At 25.8% G+C, this 25806-nt stretch overlaps 1 protein-coding gene across 1 annotated transcript; it reads left to right on the top strand.

The window, feature by feature from the left end:
• Positions 1-5261: 5261 nt before the first annotated feature.
• On the top strand, positions 5262-20267 carry LOC126908451 (uncharacterized). Its single transcript, XM_050690515.1, has 2 exons — positions 5262-5408; positions 18866-20267. Exons 1-2 carry the CDS (start codon positions 5262-5264, stop codon positions 20225-20227), a joined length of 1509 nt encoding a protein of 502 aa, XP_050546472.1. The 3' UTR covers positions 20228-20267.
• Positions 20268-25806: the final 5539 nt, after the last annotated feature.

Genomic DNA, 25806 nt, shown 5'->3' on the forward strand with positions numbered 1-25806 from the left:
CCAGTACTCCAGAATTTATGATCTCCCAAGACATGTTTTCATATATTATAGCTTCGATGCGAAGATGAGAAGTATGAATTTACTACAATGTGTTTTTTTATGTGTGTCGTCAGTTTTTTTCAGCTTTCACCAGATCAACTTCTTTCAATCATACGTCTAAAAATCATAAATTATATCTAGTTGAAGACATTTTGCTCAAAAGTTGAAAAAATTTCCCTCATTTTCGACATTTTAAAATTTTTTTTACTTAAAACTACCATAACTTTTTGAAAAATGTATGGATAAATACAATTTTTTTTATAGATATATGAGGTAATTACGTATCATTTTAAATATTTTTTTTATAAATCTGACCCTTTACCTGTTCACAGGATGGGATTCAAAATGACAACTTTTTCATCTTAACTTTTAAAAGTGTTCTGGAAATAATGATACTTTTATATATATCTTAATTTAAAACTTATGTAATATCATTTATCAGGGAAAGGAAAATGTTAAACTTTATTTTGTCTTCATGTTGAAAATGAATCCCGTATTTTTTTTGTATTCAAATTGTGGATTTTCCATATAGACAATTAAAATTATTAATTTCTAATGTTTTTTTATTGTCAAATTAGGTTTGATATGATAATAGGTTTTAACTACAAAATTAAATTATTTTATTTTGAAATTTATAAATTTTTTAAACTTAATTTGTGTGTGTTACTACCAGTCCATAGTATTACAAATTTGTTGGTAAAATGGTGTTATATAAATCATAAATCTAAAAAAAATGATTTTTGTTTCACTAGAATTTAATAAAAAAATTTTAATCAAATTCTATAATACATACATGGTATCTAAAAACCAATTTGGATTTATGTCTGGTAAGTCAACAATGGAGCCAGTATTTTGTGTAAGTCAACTAATAGAAAAGTTTAGGGAAAAGAAAAAAATCTATGTATGGTATTTATAGATTTGAAAAAAGCGAATGGCAGAGTACCGAGAGAGGTTTTAAAATGGGCATTAATGAGAAAAGGAGTCCCGAAAAGGTACAATAATATAACAGAAGATATGTATGATGGCACTTGTACCAGGTAAAAAGCGTAGAAGAAGTATCAGAAGGTTTTCGGATAAGAGTAGGAGGGCACCAAGATTCTGCTTTAAGCCCTTACTTATTCTCTATAGTGATGGATGAAATTACTAGAGAAATACAAGGAGAGGTGCCGTGTTGCATGTTGTTTGCTGACGATATAGTGTTAATAGGAGAAAATAGGGAGGAAATTAATCAAAGGCTAAAGGTGTGGAGATCAGCTCTTGAAGAAAAGGGCTTAAGAATAAGTAGAAGTAAGACAGAGTATATAGAGTACGGAGTTTGACAAAGGAGAATACGAGATAGGTGAAATGAGGAGGTCAGTGACAATAGACGAGGACGTGATTGGAGAGGTAGAGAGTTTTAAGTTTTTAGGGTCAGTTGTGTAAAAGAGTGGTGGTATTGACGAGGATGTAAGACACAGAATTAAGTGCGGGTGGTTGAAGAGGATGGAGAAGCATCTGGTGTATTATGCGATAAAAGAATTCCAATGAGGCTGAAAGGTAAATTCTACAAGACTGTAATAAGGCCAGCTATGATGTATGGTTCAGAGTGTTGGGCGGTTGATAAGAAAGTAGAGCAGAGAATGAGTGTAGCAGAGATGAGAATGCTTAGATGGATGAGTGGAGTGACTAAAAAAGATAGAATAAGGAACGAGCATATAAGAGGGAGTATAAGTGTAGCGTCAATCGTGGATAAGATGAGAGAAAATAGACTTAGATGATTTGATCATGTTATGAGGAGAGAAAAATCGGAAGCTGTAAGAACAGTTATAAAAATGAATGTTGAAGAAAAAAGAGGTAGAGGAAGACCAAAAAAGAGATGGAGGGTTGCTATTGAATGCGATTTGAGGACAGCTGATGTGAGCGTAAGTGATGTGGGAGATCGTGTCAAGTGGAAGTTTAGGATAAGGGTGGCCGACCTCAAGTAGTTGGGATTATGGCGAGGAAGAAGAAGAAGAAGAATCAAATTTTATAAAACACTCAATTGAGTAGATTTTTTAACAACGCTTTGATTGTTTCTTTTTATTGTAAATCATTAAAATTATTTAAGTTCTGAATATTTCAATTGTAGAATCTTTTTAAAAACCAAAAGTTACTTAGAAATTATTACTATGATTTCTAATTAAATTATCTAATACAATAAAAATGCAATAAAAATATTGAGTTTTTCTGACAAATTTACAGTAAATAGTAATTATAAATTTCCTAACTGCAAATTATTCTTAACAATATCATTTTTTTAATTCTCATAAAATTTTCTATTTAATGACGTAAATTTTAAACTTGCATAATAAGCTAAAAGTTATGGTAATAAATTAATTTTTTTTTATTATTAATTTTCAAAAAATCAACTTTAAAGAAACAAAAAAAATGATATTTTACACTGATTATTTTCAACATAATAAAAATGAAAATCTGTAATAATTTAAAAACAATATTTATTGTTTTTAATTGTTTTTTTATCGTAATAAATCATTTCAAAAATATTAATCATTTCAACTCATGGTGTTTAAATAGATGATACAATTGAAATATTCATAACTTTTTTCCTTATAGTTATATCCTATAATTTTTAACTAATTAATAGTAATATCAAAAATTATTGGTGATAGAAAAAATATAATTTCTGATTTGAAATTAGCACGAAAAATTGAATAATGAAAGTGTATTTTTGACATTTATCCATAATTTACAACAAATTATTATCTAAAAAGTTTTGTGTCAAACCCTTCAATTTTTATATATATTTGACATAAATGTAATAACTACTCTATTATAATTTTTTATAAATTCACCGAAAAAATGACAATGCTAAATTATTAAATATCTATCTCATACTAATTTAATTACTACAATTAATATTTATTCATATATTATACTTCTAAATCAAAAAAGTACTAATCAGGAATAATAATGTAAATAGGAATTCATTAACCTTTTGGTATAATCCACCAACTTATTAAAATTAAACACTATTTACAAATTTATCATCTATACTTGTTCCAACTATTTTTTTAAAATCATTTACGTATTTATTTCAATTTTATTAATTAATAAATCTGAGATTATAAAATAAGTAGATTTAACAAATTTCATTGTACTCATCTATTCTTTATGTGCGTATAATTATCATTACTAACTGTGTTTTACCTAAAAAATCGACTAATATGATTTGATACTTAATTTAAATTGGTAAATTAATTTTAACTATGACGTAATTATTATAAATTCAGAGGATTTAAGGAGAGGCATATGAAAGAATTATTGGACAAGTTTTTCGGTTATAACAATTTAAAAAAATTGTACATAATACTATAGAAAGTTTTTATAAATAATAATTTTAAAATATTTCCGTACTATGACTATGAGTAAATGTTAAAATAATTTTTATGCATATTGTTTCAATTAATCTCAATTAACCTTAATTAAGTATTTAAGAAATGTGCTTTGAGAATTGATATGAATAGCACACAGAAATGTAAAACCACTTAGATAAAAATTATTTTTCTTATATGAATAATAAGTCTGTATACAGACTTTTTTTATTTATTATCTAAAATTAAAACAATTGAAGCTCTTTCATATTTTGTACTAAATATATCAACTTGATTTATTAATATTTTTAATGCGTTTTATTTTTGCGTCATTGAAAAATTACCATATAGCACTTTTTTTTAATTAGTAGTAGCATTATTTATAAATTTTATATATTATTAAAAATTATAATTTATGTTGATTTATTTTTAACATTACTATAACAAATAATATTACATGAATCTTATAAGAATTTTATGATGATATTATTTTTAAAAAATTCTATCTAGTCTGTTCTTAAATCTTTTGTTAGGAAAATCTATATAAAAATAGTTTTAAATTGCTTGACATTTATTTTTAATTTTTATTCACGTGTTTGATTTTCTTAATGTAGAATAAGTGTTTTGACAAAATAAACAATAATAAATAATAAAAAGTTATAGTAATAAATTTAACAAGTTAAATTTGAATTAATTAAATCATTATTAGAAATGGACTCCTATAAAAAAAAAATTACTGTAATACGTTTATTACAATAAATTTACTTGATACTAATATAATTTTAATTCGCTGATTTAAAATACAAAATGATATATCAAATACGTATAACGGAGACAACAAAAGTCGAAATCGTAGTAATAACTTATGAATAAATGATGTTTATACAACTCTTAACTGAATAATTGATTTTCACAAAATATATAACATACATTCAATGTTGAATATGTAATTCAACGACTAATAGGGTCAATATTTTTAGTATTATTTTGTTCTGCAAATTGTATTGCTTTAGTATTAACATTTAGAAATTTGGTTACTAAAATAATTATTTCATTTAAAACCTTTTTTAATGAAAGTTTTTTACTCTAAATATAACAATGATACAGACATAACAGGTTGTTCGAACTAACAAATAAAAACACATTTTTTTTCGCAAAATTTAACATTATTCATCGACATAGTTTCCTTCTACAGTGCTAGATTAATTTCAGCGATGTTATAACATTTCTATGCCTTTCGAATAGAATGATTTATATTAGCCCATAAAATACGTCTCCATTTCGGTGATGACTTCATTCGAGCTGAATCTTTTTCCCTGGATCATCCGCTTGAGATTCGCAAAAAAGTAGTAACAAATCAATAAATCAATCAAATCAATTATACATTTAGCAAATTAATTGCCGTATAATTTAAAAATTAGTATTAAGCAGAATAATAAAATTATTCTATATAGCTATATTGAAACATTATCTGAATAAAAATTATTAATAAAGATATTTTTATTAACAACCACGTTCTAATAAATATTTGGGAAATAGTGTCATTATAGAAAGAACATAATTGAACTTCTAATCAATAATGAAATAGATTAAAATTATGAGTGAAAACTTAAAGTAACACTCTGTATAAACATACGCAATAAAAATCACATGTTAAATAAAATATGGCTTTGAATGAGTAATTTAAATGTATAATTTGATAACAGTTTAAAAAAGTGGACAAAAATTCAAAATGTGTAAAAATTATTGATATTTAGACTTGCTTATTAATAATATACTTAAATCCGATAAATTTAATGTACGTATAACGTTTTTAAGTGTCTAAAGGAATTAAAATTAAAATTTATGTTAACATAAAGAGAATATTTCGATATGACTATATTTAGTTTTCTACCGCTTTTAATATTTCCCTACATTGGTCAATGCGTTGTCATAGAATACTTGCGAGACGAAAATAATTTGCAGATAGTATATGATGATCTCATGAAAATTGATTTTGGAATTCCACAAATAGACCACCTTAAAAAAATTGCCTCATCTCCAAAAAACTCGGACAAAATGACGCGATATGATTTATTAAAACAAGCAATTCAATTCAGAGTAAAAGATTTAGAATGTGGAATTAAAATCATGGCTTTGTCTGTAATGTTAGGGACTGAAATACAAATAAATCACATTAAATCATTAGAGTTATACAGGTGGTTTGATATACCACTAATGATGATGTACTACGAACCAATATTTTGCCAAACAGCATACGAAATGTTAAGAATACTTTATAACTTGGGATTAAAAGATATTTTGGATATTTGGATGTTTACAATGTTATACTGTGAATGTCCATACAGTGATAATGCACTAGCCTTACTAGATTTAATGAAGGCGAGAGAACTGATATACCAAGAACTTAAAAAATCTACTATGAATTGCAATGTAAAAAGTACACATGACATCACTAACCCTCAACATTTGTTGTATAATAACTATACAACAATAAATTTAGATTCAGATTGTAATCTAATGAAAGTTTATGTTTTTGAGAGAAAAGTTTTCAATGAGGTTATAAGTGCTTTGTCTATTTATGCTCAGTCCAATATCATCATAAAAAATCGTGATAAAATTTGTGTAAATAATTTATACTTACATCATAATAATAAATTATCATTATACAAAAATGATGCCATAGGTTATTTTCAAAAAAACTACGGACACGGTATAGAATGGGGAAATGCTATTAATATGATCAAAACATCGATGGAAGAAGCTATGAGTGTTGAAAAGTTTTTTAAAAGATTTTATAGTATAAAAATATTGCACACTCAATTCTTGACACAAATGAATATTATATTCTTTAGACTGTTAGCGACACATATTTCAGTAATTTGTGACATAATAACTAATCAAAAAAACGAATTTACATCTGAAGATCGTATGCAAGATTTTGTGTTAGATGCAAACTATAAAATAAAACAAAAGATCGTATTATTTACAAATTTAACTGGTTATTCTAGAAAGAAGTACTTTGCAAATTTAAAGGAATATTTTTCATCTGATGTTTTTGTTTTTTGTGTACAAAAAGACTCTCAGATAAATATGATAAAAGATAAGCTTAAGGACTTATGTCAAATGTTTGGAAAAAAATGTAATGCTACTAAAACATTGGAAACAAATTCTATCAGTTTTTTTGATGATTTAAAAAAGTCATATCGAAATGTTGTAGAAACTGTATTGATAGAAAAACCCAGTCTTGTCGGAGATGAGGATGAATTTATTATTGTAGATAATACTTACCGTGTGTATAAGATTGTTGATACTTTTGTTAAACATTTAAGCTTTATTTTAGAAAACGTAGACGTTACGTACGATATAATTAATGAAATACTTTAGTCTGTTTTATTATTGTTTGTAAATAATTAATTTATTAAAATTATTAAGTTATAATAAATTAATCTAAACTAAGAGAATAATATTTAAATAAATGTAACTTTAGTAAGTGCACCATTATCAAGTTATTTCTAATGATAAAATAAAATTCACAAAAACCCCTGATTAAATGAAACAAGAAATAAACACGATATAGTATTGTAAATCGCTAAAGTAAAAAATTTTTAATATATAATAATACAGCTATAATTTTTTGAAAATAATTAAAAACAGATATTTATAAATTAAATAAATATCAAATTTAAAAAAATTTGTTTTTTAATTTGTTTATTATTATTTTAGTACCTAACTATAATAATTATATTTTATTTCTATATTCAATGATCTATATATGAAAATAATTTATAAAAGTCTGTAGTTAAACTTTTAAATTTAACAAATTTTTATTTAGTTAATTACAATTTTATTTATCAATATACAATATAAAATATTTAATTTTATGTTTGTATATAAATAAAACAGGTTAAACTAATGATATTTTGTAGAATTTATTGAAAGCAGAGTGTTATTCAAACAAAATATATAGTTAATCCAAGCCAACATTTTCTGCTTAACTATACTTTCATATAAATTCGCATGTAACTTTTATAACTAACCAAGCAGAAATTTACTTAGGGCACTGTACTAGCATAAATTACAGATGATAATGTATTTCTGTACTGACTGTCAGTACAGATTCTATATTATCTTAATAATGGTGAAGTACAAGGACAGTATTACTCCAGTACTGATGGCCTGTATGAATGATATATATACAAATAATAATAAAGAATCGTATTTTTTCAAATTCAACCAAACTTTTATTTTAATTCTTTATAAAGTAAATTAACAATAAAAATGTTATAAATTTATAAAATGTTAAGTAAATATTAATAATTATAAGCATATACACTTTTAGCTTCGATGCGAAGCTGAGAAGGTATTAATTTTACCATGATGTGTGTTTTTTTTTTTTAAACAATTTAACAAACTTATTGTTAAAGCCAACATGATTGTTTTGAATTTCTATTATTTGGCGACATAGCTGAGGTAAGTTGATAGCACCTCCGTCTTATCCACCAGTTTCCATTACCAACAGCCAGTTTTTCGGCTGCCCGTTGTAATTGAATTGTTATAAAAATTCTAAATTAGTAGTAATATGTTACAGATATATTCATTACATTTGATTCCGTAAGTTTTTCTGTTTTTCTTTGGTTCTGTTATACTTTTATTTAATTTGCATTTTAGTTGTTTTAATTATTTTCGTGGATCTATGAAAGTTATTCATATTACATTGTTCATATCACTTTTGAAATAATATTATTTAATAGTTATCATGAGTCAATGTTTTATCAGTTGTGTATGTGGTTGTTGTTTTTGGTCAGTTACGACATCAGTGGTGTTATGGCTGTAAAGTCATACCCTCATGGAATCGCATTGTTTAGTATTAAGTTTTAGCTTCAAGATATAGACACAAGTAAATTAAAATTGTTGTTTAATGACTTCATTATATTGTAACGTTATTAATATAACGTTAGTAATATTATATACGTCATTTGTAAACAGCAAAGGAACTATTAATTCTTTTACTAGTTACAAATTACTTATTCCCCTATTTTAAAAGCCGTTCGATCAATGTATGTCAAAGACATCACAACCTATGCGATAATATTTTTGGTGACCCAATAAGCAATATTTTGTAATCTGTGTTGCGTTTTACACTTTTAAAAAGCGAGTTTGTATACACGATTTTGGCGTAAAAGTTTTATCATATTTTTATAGATTAAATTTTATTATTACATATGTTTTATTAAATAATTAATTAATTTTATTTATAATGTCTGAAAGTCAATAATTATTATTATTTTTTAATTTTAAACTAATTAATCACTTAATCTTTCCACTGGAGCCTGATTTTTATATTAGCGATAGGTTGATTTTTTTTGAAACGTAATAAATATAAATAAATTTATAAATTGTAAAGTATGCAGTCTAAAAAAAAAACATTAATTTATTGTTATTATTATTTATTAATCAAGTCTAATTAAAAACAAAAAATATTTACAATAATAACTATGGCATAGTATAGTGGCATAAATTTACTTTTTTGTCGACCAAGTTAGATAAAGTTAGCATATAATAGCCGCTGATTCACACACTTTAAATTTCATTTCAAGTCTATCCAAAGTCAATAATAATAATTATAATTGTTATGGCTACTGCAACTAAATTATCTAGGTCAGTATTACCTGCTTACAATACTATAGAATATAGCTCTATCAAAAAGGAGAAGACACAGTGCTATAACGGACATAAACTCTATAATAAAACTCGTTATTTAAACTCTTTATATGGTAAATTTAAATATATTAAATTAAAACATTTTCAATTAATCCACAAACTGTATTCTTTTGTTCATTCTTAAAAAAAAAAGAATTAACACACACAAATAAATAATTTATTTATAATATACATAAATAAGTATATTATAATAAGGTGAACATTAGATAATCGACTACTTAATATTATTATTTGGAAATATTATAACACGACAAAATGTAAACCTCTATTTCTATTAATATTTCTAATGATATAGATAAATTTAATGTTTTGTTTTGCTAATGGGTGTGAGTACGTTATATCAACCTGTGTAATCAGATAACTATTCCGTAAACCCAACCGTATAAAAAAAAAAAAATTATATTCATATGTTCATTTTTGAAAAAGTTACGGCAGTTTTTAGTAAAAAAAATTGAAAAAATTTCGAAAAGTAGCTATTTTTAAATTTGTAATTTTTTTGGAGGTTTCACCCATTTACGGGGAACGAGGGAAATTTTTTTAATTTTTAAGGGTAATGTCTTCGACTAGATACGATTTGTGATCTTTTGACGTATCGTTGAAAGAAATCCGTTCGGTGAGTGCTGAGAAAAAGTGGCAACAGACACAAAAAAACACATCATAGTTAAAACCAATACCTTCTCAGCTTCGCATCGGAGCTAAAAATAAGTTAACAGTAACATTTTGAATTGAAATTTTGCATGAATTATTTTAACATATAAAAATTAAATGTAGAATGTNAAAACCAATACCTTCTCAGCTTCGCATCGAAGCTAAAAATAAGTTAACAGTAACATTTTGAATTGAAATTTTGCATGAATTATTTTAACATATAAAAATTAAATGTAGAATGTAGATGTAGAAAAAATCTAATTTTAGGATTTAAATTAGCGCAAAAATTTGGTTTAGTATATATATATATTGGTCTATTATCATAAAATCATTTCTTTTAGATATGCTTACAGTAATATGTTACCAAAAATTTGGAATTTTATAAAATGGTAGTAGAACACATAAATAAAGTTTAAAAATAAATAAAAGAAAAATTATTCAACTTTATAGTTGAAACCTATTATCATATCAAAACTAATTCAATAAAATTTACTTTAAAAACATGAGAAATTAATAATTATAATTGTCTAAATGAAGAAAGTTGGTTAAACAACTTTTTATTGAATGAAAAGGATTTTTTTTTAATTTTTAATGGTAATATCGTCTACTAGATAGTAGTTGTGATTATTTATGACGTATCATTGAAAAAAATTAGTCAAGTAAGAGCTAAGAAAAATAAGAAAATAAGAAATTACTTCTTACAAAGAGAGACTACAGTAATGGGGCTTTTGATATTCATTGAAGTTATTCAATCTAAATGAGATAAAAAATATAAACGAAAAAAAAATTTTTTAAATTAAACAAATTAAAAATATTTTTAACCTCAAAAATAAATTAATTTTCCTACGGTATGGATTTGAACCTCGCACTCCTCTCATGAGAGGCTGTACCTCCAGGATTTAAAAAAACAAATTCACTCTTCAGGAAACAAGCAATGTCGAGTTCGGAGTACAGACTACCTAAGGTTGGAATTATTCAACCTCCAATTAGGACAACAAAGGGAAGCGATTTATCACTAAATCTCAAACAAACCGAATAATTAAGCTCATTATAATCAATTTATCTATTTGTTGGTTTTTTTTTTAATTAAATCATAAATATAATTATGATAATTTAATTTCATATATTGTTTAATAACAGTTATTAAATTTAATTAAATTACAGTTACTACAATAAGTATTTAAATACCATTCCTAAGTAAAATAAACATTTAACTGTATAAATTTTTATAGAAAATGTATGTCAGTATGTGTTTATAACGGTAACATTGTTTCCAAAATACGTATCCGCGTTTTAATTAATTTTTTTTTTTGTAACTTTTTGAGTTAAATATTTGAATGCAATTTTTATTTTAAGTAATTATTTACATAGGTTATTTTATGTGTACATATTTAAAATAATTTATTACAATAATAGTTTGATTAATAAACATAATTAGTTTTAATAAAAATTTAACTTTAAAAATAATATTAAACATGAGTGTAAAACAATATTACTTAGTTTCTATATCGTTCAAAACTTCATTTTTACTTTGATAACCGAAATTATAACAAAACATGTTGACACCATTTTTAACCTTTTTTTCAATATCTATTAAATAGGGATCGATGATATTTCCGTTCATTAATGTTAAAATATAATTAACTATGAACTCTTCTTGAGTTTGATACATTCCATTATCAATAATTTTGTAATGACAAGCATAATAGGAGAAATCTTTTTTACTAATGATCTCCAAACTAGATAGAATGTTCTTTATAAAATCTTCCATTTTTGTATAATCGTAATTTTTTTTTCCATTGTATATTTTCTTGTGTTGAAAAATATTTTTTTTTGAATGTATTTTTTCTATGAGGGTTTTCAGGTCTAAGAGATAATCGTGTAAAAAAGATTTGTGATAACATAACTTTAAAGTCGCTATCATACAATCTATTAATGGCATTATTAAAGTAATACTATTTGTGAATTTTTTCACGTCGTTCATTTTAGATTCGTTGTTTTCTCTAATATTAAAACCTTGTCCCATTTTTTTATAAATTTCAATAATTGGCTCCAAAAGTTTGAAATAAATACCACTAAGTACGATTGAGCTTTCTAAAGATTTTTGTTGGAAATTTTCTTTAGTTACTATCTTCTCATCATTTAATTTCACTAGATTTTTTGGAATTATTTCAGTTCTCAAATTATTGTTCTCATGTAGATTTCCTGATTTGTAGAAAGTCGTATTTTCACATTTTGTCCATCCTTCTGAACTCAAAACCCTGTTCAATGTGTTTATTTTGATTTCATCGTTTTTTCCAAACAATGTATTTAAATACATTTTATTCTCTGAATTGATTTTAAAATTAATTAATTTTCTTGGACTTGATATTGATAAAACGAAACATACTTGAATTGAAATTAATTGCACTAGTAGGACGTTCATATTGAAATATAATAATACTTTAAAGAGTTTAGTACTAATTAGTTTAGTCTGGAATTTGTATGTAATACTAATAAACATTACATTCGTATTTTAGCATTTTATACTCCTTAAAAATCTTAAAATGTACACTATATAAAGTTGTTTTGAATGTAAAAACTTAATTTATGTATTCAGTTGTAAATATCTGAATTAATAGATCCGCAATGACATTAAATATGTTATCATAGCTTTGGGTACCAAATTTTTTAGAATAGTATTATACCTATACAATGAGTGTTGGCTAATGACAACTGAACAAATATTTATGTCTCAATTAAAAAATTTATTTTCTTGCCACACTAATACAGTCGAAATTGTCATTCTTTTGATATTTGAACCAAATAATTAATATAAATTTTTATTTGTAACGCCCAAATTAACTGTGTATTCCTGTTGATTCCCACATTTATTTTATTACAAGTAGGGTGGAGCTTATTTTAGTAGCCATCTAAAAAATCTCAACCTGCATTTTTAACATGCTTATATTAGTTTCACGTGTATGTTGTTGTTGTTTGTTGTTTGTTTGTAAGTTTGTAACTCCACGCGGCACGTGTTATTATGTCGCGTATTCCGTCGTGTATGACCTTGAGACTATACTGTCGTAACGCATTCGCCCCACCCCGCTCACCACTCGTAGAAAACAATATTTTCCAACCCGTAGATGCGCGCGTGTCATCAATTATATACATATATATAACAAATTTTTATTGTAATTGACACAGCCCCGCTTTGATTTACGCCGCGGTGCAAAGTCCAGCAAGTGCCGCACGGCCGACGACGTCCCGCCGTTAATGATACCGTAGTCTTCTTCTCGTTGTCAAAGTGACGTCAACAAACCAATCCGCACTCGCGCACTGTTGTCATCTACGCTGCTAACCTTTTGACGCCCGAGGATCACGCCGGACATCGCGTCGTCAACGACAGCAAAAGTGCCGCGATATTATGCGAAGATCATTATATTCCTACCGCCGCCGCTAATATTAATATATATTATATATATATATTCATATATTAATATTCATTTATATATTCCTACAGCCGACGCCTCTGCCGCCGTATATGCCTCGTGTATAATGTTCCCCCCGCCCACAAAATACGGCTATACCTCATGCATGATACGTTTANACGCTCAATGTACGAAAAATATGGCACGAAGCACCCACGATTTTATCACAATAATTCTAGTACTTTTCGTTCAATATTGTTTTAAGCTTATTTTAAAAATTATTTTGAACTTTTTAGTTCAATGTGCTTTAAAAGCGTGTTTTTTAGTTTTTTTAAACTATATTTATTTTTTACNACGTGTTTTTTAGTTTTTTTAAACTATATTTATTCACTTGATATAACTACAGATCACGACATAGTGAACGATCATGGTCGTCGTTTTCTATCAACAAACATCCGATTAGGGTTTATACTACTTTACATAGTCGACTATAGGCTAAGGTGCCTCTATCGGGGATTACGTTGATCAGTATCTTAGTTAACCATACTGTTGATCCAAGCGACAAAATACTACTATAATTATTATTCCACTACAAAAGCCAACTTATACAACCATATATTTTAACACTTCACGAGGCTAATTCAAAGATATCCCGTTAGCACGATTAATTATTTTATGCTTATATATAATTTAGCTTAATTAATTAATTATTTTTTATTTTATTTTATTATTCTGTAATACCATATAGCAATATTTGTAATCATTTCTATGACTGGTTTGTCAAATAGAACGTTTATAGTTTCTAATAGTTCAATTTAGCTGTAATATTACTTTATGCATATAATGAATTATATACATATATTTTTAATTGTAATTGTAAGATTTTTCTATTAATTATTCATACTATACTGTTTTGCTCATTCTTGAGCGTAAATGGTCATAAATTATCAAATAAAATAAAAATGCATTACATTAATAAAGTCACATCGTTTAAAATTTATTGAGAAAATATAACATTGACTATTTTTTCAAGTATTTTTATTTTATTATAATTTGTTTGTAATATTAAGTATTAACCTATTTTTTTATCAAAGTAATAAATTAAAATTATTTTTTATATGAAAATAACACGTAGATCTAATAGTTTTAATTTAGTTATGATGCAACTTAGAAAAACTAAATGACACTTAATCAAAAATACAATCATAAATAATAAATTTAATGGTAGCATTAACTAAACATATTTACTCTTTTATAATAAATTAACACAAATAATTATAAAATAATAATATTTTAAAGATATTTTAAAAAGAAATAAATTATTGATAATATTTTAATAACAATTATGTATCCCGTAAGTAAAAAACATCGCGTAAAAAATTTCGTGTAATTTTTCAAAAAAGTGAATTTTGGTGTTTTAATCCTATTAAAGTAACTGATCATAGTGTCCTATACCCAAGGCCTGATTATAACTTATATGGTCTTCCTTTGGAAAATATGATTACTATGAAAATACTAGTCTAGTAAATTACTAGCTCGTGTTCCCCTCTTTCTTTCTTAACCAACCCAACCAAACCCCCCGTGCCTGTCTATTTAGATATATAGATTAAAAAATAATCATCATGGATAAAGAAATAAGTCTATTTAATAAAACGGATACAGCCTACCTTTACCTACAGGTTACAGATATACATTATTAATGAATATTAATTTCGAAAAATGAATTTGAAACTAAGAAATAAGTAGTAAACATTTTTATTGATTTCTTTTTACGCATAATCATCTTAAAACGAGTAAAAAAAATACATAGTGGCTTGCAATCAAAAAATTATATTTGTGCCCTCTTCATTATGAATTTTTGAAAACGTCCCACTTAATAAGTATAGATTTGTAAATAAATGTTAATCTGTCATTTATTCAGCTAGAACAATGTATTAAAATACCGCATTATTATCGATAACTATTTCGAAAATAATCCTAGTAATGTATAAGAACTGTATTTTATATTAAACAGTTTCTAAAGAAAAAACAACAATTATGTTCTACACCCGTCTTTAGCATAATTCATTTCAGTAAAATATATTGTAGCAGACCTGCGATCAAATTATTATTTTTAGATTAGATTCAGCTTATATGTTGTGTACTATATTCCGCTTGGACTTTGCTGGATTTTTATAATTTGTATTGAAGATATTATCTTTCATGTGACGAAAAATAAAAAACATTTAACAATGTTAGCTTTTTGTACTTCAAAAATGTAATTTTCCTGAAGACGCAGTTTAAATTTTAAATTTGTTTTTGCTTTCCTAAAATTTGCCAAAGTGACATCATATTTTAAAAAGTAACAACAGAATTCTATTGCCAAATCATGTTCGTGACATTTTTTAAATATTAAATATCTATTAGTCTTAAATATTATATTTTTAAATTATTTATTTTAATAATCATATTCTAGTTATGGTTTTTTATAATAAAAGTTGAAGCGTTAACTGTAACTGGTCTGTTCTTCACGCAATGTTACCTTATTACAAATGTTGCAAATATTTGTAATATTATAAATTAATATAATTTGTAGCAAATATTTTTTTATCATGTCTTGTGGTATTTATCTACTTATAATCCACGAGTTGTCTTTTTGTATAAAAATTAATATCTAAACGTATGACATTTAAAAATATTAGCTACGACTTAAACAATAGTATAATATAGTAGTAATAAGACGTTAGTATAATAATTTATCAGCAAAGACATAATATTATTAATAATGTAGTATGCGTAAAATTAGGGTAAAATGTTTAATTTATCATTTAATACAATTATTTTGTTAGTTTTTTGAGAGTCATTTACTTAGTCTTCCAAAATAACCATACTCCTCCGGAATAAATTCAGCATGTTTTTTTTATATTATGTAACTATTTTTCATCAATTGGCAATTTTTCATTGTATAATATGTATCTTGGGAATGAAAAGTTCAATGTTGAATTTCAAAGCCTAAATGTATGTTAAACTAAAGCGTTTATAAATTATCCACATTTAACTTCATTTTTATTTGAACAAGAAATGGTGATGTGATAATATGATGATAAAGCAAACGATTTTTTTTGATTTCTCGGAATATTTTTTTATATAAGTCTTATGCATGTTTTTTTTTATAATATTTTAGCAACCAATTTTTATAGTCTATTGCGAGCTATATATCTTAATTAAATATTTATAATATAAATAAATGTAAAAGTTTTAAATTTAAGTAATAATATAAATATAAAATGTAAATATTATATACATATACTTTTATTAATACAATATATTTTATATTATAATCTAGCAGTGTATTTTCGAAAATTAAAATAATTTTATTAAAAATTCATTAAATAACTTAATTTTAACTAATTTTAATTGTACATAAAAAAAATTTAAAAAGTAAAAAAGTACTATAGATGCAATTTTCTCATATCTTCATTAAAAAGTTACAAGAGTTATTTTAGCCATCATTTGCCTATCATTTCATTTTTAATATAAAAATTAGTAATAGTTTTTCATTATGTGATATGTCGTAATATCTACAGAATGATCCTTCTAACATTTAGAATTTTCCTAAAAATAAAAATTTTAAACACATTTCGTAATATATTGGTATAAATAAACATCTTTTTTCATAACAACACAACTTTGTAACTTCATTTCAGTAAAATGAAAAATTTATAATTCAATAATAGGTATATTAAACATTTAATTAAATAAATCATAGATTGATTTTTGAAACTTAAATGTAAAACAATTTTAGTAGATCTATCCTAGTAACTAATATTGAGAACTGTTAATAAATGAAATTTGAACAATTTTTTTTTAATTTCAATGTTTTGAGTTATATAAAATAAAATTGTAATGTAATTGAAATAAAGTCTTAATTTATTTTCATAAGTGATTAGGGGCCTGATATTTCTTTACCGCTAGGTTGCTTTAAGAGTAGCGACTCCACAACCCATTGCATGGCTAAAATTGTCACCTCTCAAAGTAAAAAACCAAACTGTAGTCCAGTACCGTTCGGTTCAAAACGAACCATTTTGTATTATATGCGTCCAAAAGTTTATTTAGTTATTCTGAATAAATCTTCACTCAGTACAAATTTTTAGTAATGTGGTACCAAGTTTATAGTATTGTGGTAAAATTAGATATCAGAAGGGGGGTTATCTGAAAATAGAAAATATTTGTACGTTATTATATAATCCTATCATAAAGTTACATAAACTTGACTCATTTGGCTCAATGATAATAGTATATGCATATAATTCCTTGACTTAATTGTTATTTTATTGTATATTTTTATTCAAATAAATACTATTTATATATTATATAAATTATATAAAATATTGATACCTAAGGCATTTATAAAAAAAAGTTTTAATCCATTAATTTTTCGAAAAGTTATGATAGTTTTAATTAAAATTTAAAATAGGCAAATTTTACCGATATTAAGAACCATCAATTTTTAAGAATTTTGTAATTCGTTTTGAACCGAACGGTACGAACTATATTAAGAAGGTATTAATTTTACTATTCTGTATGTATTTTTTATGTCTATCCAAACTTTTTCTCAGCTGTCACTGAACCATTTATTTTCAACGATTTTTAAAAAGATCACTGATCATATTTAATTGAACCATAATCCTGAAAAATTATAAAAATATTCCTCGTTTCTAGAAAATTCTTAAAAAATGATGGTTCTTAATATCGGTAAAATTTGCCTATTTTAAATTTTAATTAAAACAATCATAACTTTTTGAAAAATTAATGGATTAAAACTTTTTTTTATAAATGCCTTAGGTATCAATATTTTATATAATTTATATAATATATAAATAGTATTTATTTGAATAAAAATATACAATAAAATAACAATTAAGTCAAGGAATTATATGCATATACTATTATCATTGAGCCAAATGAGTCAAGTTTATGTAACTTTATGATAGGATTATATAATAACGTACAAATATTTTCTATTTTCAGATAACCCCCCTTCTGATATCTAATTTTACCACAATACTATAAACTTGGTACCACATTACTAAAAATTTGTACTGAGTGAAGATTTATTCAGAATAACTAATTAAACTTTTGGACGCATACAATACCTAGTCCCAATAACAATTATAAACGTTTCATTTTAAATAAAATTTTTTTTTAAGAACCGCCCGTTAAATATTTTTTTGAAAAGAAGTGCCATTTATAAGAAAATTGTAAATCTAAACAAAGAGTAAAAATTTTATGAGTAATGATATGTATAAAGGTAACACTCTGTATAAACATAAGTAATAAAAATCACATATTAAATAAAATATGGCTTTGAATGAGTAATTTAAATGTATAATTTGATGACATTTTAAAAAGTAAACAAAAATTCAAAATGTGTAAAAATTATTGATATTTAGACTTGCTTGTTAATAATATACTTAAATCCGATAAATTTAATGTACGTATAACGTTTTTAAGTGTCTAAAGGAATTAAAATTAAAATTTATGTTAACATAAAGAGAATATTTCGATATGACTATATTTAGTTTTCTACCGCTTTTAATACTTCCCTACATTGGTCAATGCGTTATAATAGAATACCTGCGTGACGAAAATAATTTGCAGATAGTATATGATGATCTCATGAAAATTGATTTTGGAATTCCACAAATAGACCACCTTAAAAAAATTGCTGCATCTCCAAAAAACTCGGACAAAATGACGCGAAATGATTTATTAACACAAGCAATTCAATCCAGAGTAAAAGATTTAGAATGTGGAATTAAAATTATGGCTTTGTCTGTAATGTTAGGAACTGAAATACAAATAAATCACATTAAATCTTTAGAAAAAAAAAAATGGATTTATATACCACTTTTGATGATGTACTACGAACCAATATTTTGCCAAACAGCTTACCAAATGTTAAGAATACTTTATAACATGGGATTAAAGGATATTTTGGATATTTGGATGTTTACAATGTTATATTGTGAATGTCCATACAGCTTGGATGTTAGAATCTTACCAGATTTAATGAAAGCGAGAGAACTGATATACCAAGAACTTAAAAAATCTACTATGAATTGCAATGTAAAAAGTACACATGACATCACTAATCCTCAACATTTATTGAATATTGAATACAAAATACTAAACTCATGTTTACTTAAAAGTTTAACAAAAGTTTATATTTTTGAAAGAAAAGTTTTCGATGAGGTTACAAGTGCTTTGTCTATTTATGCTGAGTCAAATATCATTATAAAAAATCGTGATAAATTTTGTGTAAATAATTTATACTTACGTCATGATGATAAATTATCATTATATAAAAATGATGCCATAGGTTATTTACAAAAAAACTACGGATACGGTATACAATGGGGAAATGCTATTAATATTATCGAAACTTCGATGGAAGAAACTATGGGTGTTGAAAAGTTTTTCAACAGATTTTATAATATAAAAATATTGCACACTCAATTCTTGGCGCAAATGAATATTATATTCTCTCGGCTGATTGCAATTCATATTTTAATGGTTTATGACAAAATAACTAATAAAAAAAATATATTTATATCTGAAGTTGGTATGGAAGATTTTGTGTTAGATGCAAATTATAAAATAATACAAAAAATTGATTTATTTACATCTTTAACTGGTTATTCAAGAAATAAATATTTTGCTAATTTAAAGGAATATTTTTCTTATGATGTGTATGCATTTTGTGACTACAAAGATTTTCAATTAAATATAATAAAGTCACAGCTTAAAGACTTGTGTCTAATGTTTGGAAACGAATGTAATGCTACTAAAACGTTGGAAACAAATTCTATCAGTTTTTTTGATGATTTAAAAAAGTCATATCAAAATGTTGTAGAAACTGTTTTAATAGAAAAACCCAGTCTTGTCGGAGATGAGGATGAATTTATTATTGTAGATAATACTTATTGTGTGTATAAAATTGTTGATACTTTTGTAAAACATTTAAGTTTTATTTTAGAGAACGTAGACTACGATATAATAAATAAAATACTTTAGTCTGTTTTATTAATGAATAGCTGTGCATATTTCATTTAATAAGATTAATATCATATTTTATTCTTAATAATCTTTTTATTTAATATAAATACATTTATTTTGATCTAAAAAGTTGATGATTTTTTTAACTTATTGTATGTAACATAAGCTTTGATAATTTAACATATCAATTAAGGACACAGTATTTCCGATACATTTTAAAAAAGTTCTACATATTATGTGTATATTTCAATTTTTTAACTTCCTGTATAAAGGGAAATAGTTCGATTTTAAGACAAAGATGTCTGATGTAAGAGATATGTATAAAATTACATATAAATAATTATATTGACTTATTTATTGTTTAAAATGATATAAAAATATAGGTTTGGAAAACTATAATTAAAGTCGATATCTTTAATACAAAAATTCCACGCTTTTTTAACTACGGCTACCATTTGCACATAACAAATAATGTGTCGGACAAATTTTTTTTTTATCTTATAGAACTCTAATTTAACATTGAACATTTAACATGTTTGAAGGACTGAGTATTTTCGGAAACATTTACAAAAGTTAAGTTGTATTAATTTGTGATGCGATTACAAAATTATTTGCCATTATATTAAACTATAGGAACATTTTTAGTTTTGGTTCGTAAAAAATTTTTATTGAAGAGTTGACTGTAACAACAAGGCCAGTAAAATTTTAGCAAATTTATTTGTTGACATTTTTTTTTTGCTAAAATCTATATTTTTAAAAATTAATGTGTTACCAACTAACATAGTTAATGTTTTGTGAAAGTTCATTTTGAGTCCATTGATTTTTTTTTTTATGATCTACTGTAAAAACACACAATCGTGTAAATAATAATACATAGAATGTAAACGTATAGAATTACAGTAAGTAATATTGGTCTATCATAGGTTAAAATCACTATTTTTAAACACTCATTAAGTAATTAAGTTTTCACTCTTATGAAATTGATATGAAAATCTTTGGCACGATTATATCAAATATCTTGGTGATGCTAAAATTGTTAAAATCTAAAGAGCCTTGAAGGCTTTACTCTATGCCTACCTCATTATTATTCCTCTATTGTAGCTTTATTATTAAAATTCATCATTAGCTATAAACAATACAACTAATTATAAAGTATAATAATTAAAAATAAATAAACAAAAATATTTAAAAGTAAAATACTGAGCTGGGAGTGCTTAAATCGAGATAAGGATACTAAGCTTTCCTGTAGTTGAGCTACTGATTTAAATCAATATTTAATTTTTACATTTATTCATGACGATTATAAATAATTTTTAAGGAGGGCAAAAATAAAAAGAATGAAAAGTCAAAGAATAATAGTTGGAGAGCCTGTTACCAACTCTTTATAAGCGCACTCTTGTGGAAACCCTAGTCACCACTCTTTTTTTTTTTTTGATATACCAAAAATATAATAATTATGAAATTATGATTTTATGATTAATTTTGAGCAAAAAGCCTTATTAAGGTTACACACAAAATTCTTAGTGATCTCAAAATTATTTAATCTAAATGGGCACAGATAGTTTTTTTCAATATTTTAAAGTAATATATTTGTATACATATTATATGAATTTTAATGATAATAACCTAATCGATAGCGCACTAAATACCCTTTAACTACAATATTAAAAAAAAAGGCTTGGACCAAGAGGGAGGTAATCCACCTATCGTGGTTATAAGAATAACCGCCACTGGTACTATTAATTATTCTCGACATGTTCTGAACGTAATACATGAAATTCAGATATAGTGCGTTTGTTACTAAGTGAATTTTAATTAATCCTTAGAATTTGTCAAAGAAATTAATAAAGTTAGCAGTGTTTGATTCATGTCTGTCATGGTAGAAGGTTGTTTTTTAGGGTTTACGTACACGACAATTCTGTGCGCCGGTTTGAGAGAACGATTAGCGCGCTGGCACCTGTCATAAACCATGTCAAAATGTGGCAGTTACGTCACTCTGCTTCAAATCGTAGGTTTTCGGTACCAGGGTCTTAGCAGCAAGTGGCGTTACTTTTGTCCGCGTCGGCGGTAGGAACGTTAACGCATTGGGCTACCAGTCATGAAACACGAAGACCCTGGCAATCGATAGCCGGTGCGATTTTAATTTTTATATTGATGATATTTAGTCTTTAATATGAACCTGTCAACCGGAGCACCTTTAAATTTTCGGAAAAAATGCGTTTTCAGATTACAGTTAAAATTCATCGGATGTTTCCTACCAAAGTAAGAGAACGACGCGAATGAATTTTACCAATGAGACACTGTGACAGTAGTAGATCCATTTATTACACGGTTGCCATGTTATTGAGGGACGGTAAAAACGACCGCCGTTTCCGGCACGGAGCAAACTGTTGCAAGCCGTTTGCCGTGTCTGGTACCAGGGTCTCATAACATGACTGCACTGTTAGTTGCCGTTCTCTCCAGCTGACGCCGTGCTAGTTGTGCGCAAACCAAATCCCAAACATAACAACAACACTAGCAGCGACTGCGTTCGTGTTTGTTTTGTGTTCAATATATTTTTTATGTTGTAACCGCAGCGGCAGCAGACCATTAGAAAATGTTGACTGGTGTAGACTGCGGTTCTATCATATTGTCTAATTGTGTCTGTTGATGTTTCAAGTGTGTGTATCGAATGTGAATTTATTAATTATAATCGTATAGAAGACGAGTGGTCTCGCGTGCAGTGTATAAGCCGGTATTTATGATGGCCGTCTCGATTATTGAAATAACCGGAACAATTTAAAAAAATGCATGACGTTTTATAAACATATCGGGCGTAGTGATGTTTTTTTTAAAACGTGTCTTGGAATAATTATTTCTTATAATTCGACTCCTAGGATCCTGGTCTTGTGGCGTTAACGAGGCGTCCAAAATGGATACGGATGGTTCGCCAGCGTGAAAATTTTGTCACCACATGCCGGTAACAAACGTTAAACTCGTTATATTAAAAGAAGCCCGCATTTTGTATTAGATTATTGAAAAAGTGAACACGAAGTAAGCTCGCGTGTGGTTATTGAAAAATCGTTCGTAGTTCACATTCTAATTTACCGCATTTTTGAAATATTGCTCGATTAGTGCCATCAAATTAATGTGTACAAAATTGCACGCGTTTATTGTTAATGCGCAATAAAATGTTCGATGTTAACGGATTGGTATGAGTGTCGCATTGTATTAATGTTGTTGCAGCGAGAATTATTCAATGGACACGAAAATTGGGAGGGTATACGCACGTTTCATGGTAAGAACAGTGCTGATTGTCGATACCGGTGCATAGTCCCCTGGTACAAAGACCGCCAAATATTCAACGAGCACGAGGACGTCTGCCGTATTTGAACGACTGCTACAGCGCCTGACTAACGCCATCTATTGAACATCGCTAATACTTTAAAACATATTGTAATGTTAAATAACAGATGTCTTACCATATACTGCAATATCATTTAAATTAATAAAACGTGCTTGTAAGTTTCCTAAAATTTCCAATTATAATTTGAAGTAAAATATTATATTACTTAGATCAGCTGTTCTACATTTCAGTAATAAATTTATAAATTTGCCTTCCTTTTTTTTTTATTTGAATACAAAATCAAACATTTTACCAGTGAAAAAAAATATACAACTGTTCAAATATAATTGAGTCACTAATGAAAAATTATTTTTATAAAAGTCTTTTAGTCTTAGATTCTTAATTACATTAATAACAAATTTTTTAATTTATACCCTAGAGTGTTGTTTAAATTGTTCTACTGTACATGTTTTTACACAATAAAGTAATAAGGAAAATTATAAATTATTGCATTGCCAAAATAGAAACTAATATAGTATGAAGTATAAGCTGATTGCTCTCTTAATAAAAAAAAAAAAAAAACATTAATGCTGATTGTGAAGCAAATTTTATGAATCTAGCCTTCGCCGTTTGAAAACTGTAATAAATAATTAGCTAACGATTGTTCTACTTGTTTAAGAGATTATTATTTACCACTAACTACTTTCACTATTGTCTTTATTAAATATTTTAAATAATTCTTTTAACAACGATAATTTTCAGATTTAATTGTCAAGTTTAAGTGTATATCATTCTATTAGTTTAGGTAAATTTTTTTTTACGACCAGTTTGATGTTTTTTTATTTTAATTAAAAAAATTATTTTTATTCAAACTATGTTAGAAACCCATTTGCCTATTAAATTTACACTTTGAACTAGTATCAAAGTTAGAAGTGTTCACTAATTGTGATATGTATATTCAATTAAGTATTAAATATTTATCAGTGGAATCGTTCAAACAAATATATAATTTTCAAACGTTATAAAGATAATTAAAATTTGGACTCTGGAGACTTTCTGCACCTAAAAATCAACCTTAGATAATGAAACATGTCTGTGATTGTTCGTGTATTGATCGAGACGAACAAGAATAACTAGATGATAAATCACCAAGTACTGGAAATTATATGGTGTTCCTCACGATAATATTCTTAATATAATAATTTCAGTCTAATGGAAATAGTTCATTTTGTCGAAAACCATTTCATACATAACATTATTCAGTACAATATAACATACAAATTATGGATAATTTTTTGTTTATTATTATAGTAGTAGTATATGGTAAAATGATTTAAGATCATCCTTTGACCTTGAATACATTTATTAATTTTGCACAACACAGATGAAGTGTTTTCGTTAATTGAAGTGTATATCCTTGGTTGTTCTAAATCAATTTTCAACACTTTAAAAAATGTATCCATAATTCGTATAACTAGTAATCGTTTACAATAAACTAATGTCAATAACTTACAATGATAACCTTGGTGGTTGCTCGTGAATATTACCCTAATATAATGATTCGCGCAAAATGATATTTTTTCATGCTAAAAAATGCTTTGGTCATTATTTGTAAGTGTAAATGGTTTCTAATTCTATGATTTAATGTAATTTTCAATTGAAAAAATATAATATATAACTCATTTACCACATTTGAGTTTCATCTGTAGTTGGATATAATCTTAATCGAAACGATTAAAAAAAAAAACAACTAATTAATCGAGTAAAATTGAATAACGCTATAATGTGACATTTTTTAATTTCTAATTTCATAATAATTTTGATGCACTCCGAATTCACTGACACTGTCTTTTCACCTAATACAAGTGTACTTGAATTGTTATTCTATTTACTCTTTATCGTTTGAATTTTTTATTTTATCTTTATGATTAAACTCTATTGTATTCTCGTTTAGTCGGCTATAATTATTAAATAATACTTCTAACAAAGTATACGGAGAGTACCACGATGACTAGATAAATAAAAAACTTAGTTTTACCGATATGCACTGGGAAACATTATCATCAATCACCATTGGTTATTTCCCAATATTTACATAATATCTACAATAATTGCAAATCGTTACATGTTCGTAATCTGTATCGCGTCAAATTTATGTTTCCTTATTGAAATATCGAATTGAAGATTTGCATTGTGTTATGGCAAATTATATTATACTGATATAATAATATGCATTGGACTATCTATAAATCAAATATAAATTATATACGTG

Source organism: Daktulosphaira vitifoliae, unplaced genomic scaffold (assembly GCF_025091365.1).
Source record: "Daktulosphaira vitifoliae isolate Bord-2020 unplaced genomic scaffold, ASM2509136v1 Scaffold_5, whole genome shotgun sequence".
NCBI classification, from domain to species: Eukaryota; Metazoa; Arthropoda; class Insecta; order Hemiptera; family Phylloxeridae; genus Daktulosphaira; species Daktulosphaira vitifoliae.

Excerpts from the sequence above, each read along its gene's own strand:
- LOC126908451 (XM_050690515.1), top strand. The coding sequence starts at position 5,262 with ATGACTATATTTAGTTTTCTACCGCTTTTAATATTTCCCTACATTGGT. Across the intron at positions 5,409-18,865 it reads GAATTCCACAAATAGACCAC|CTTAAAAAAATTGCTGCATC; the intron begins CTTAAAAAAATT and ends CAAATAGACCAC.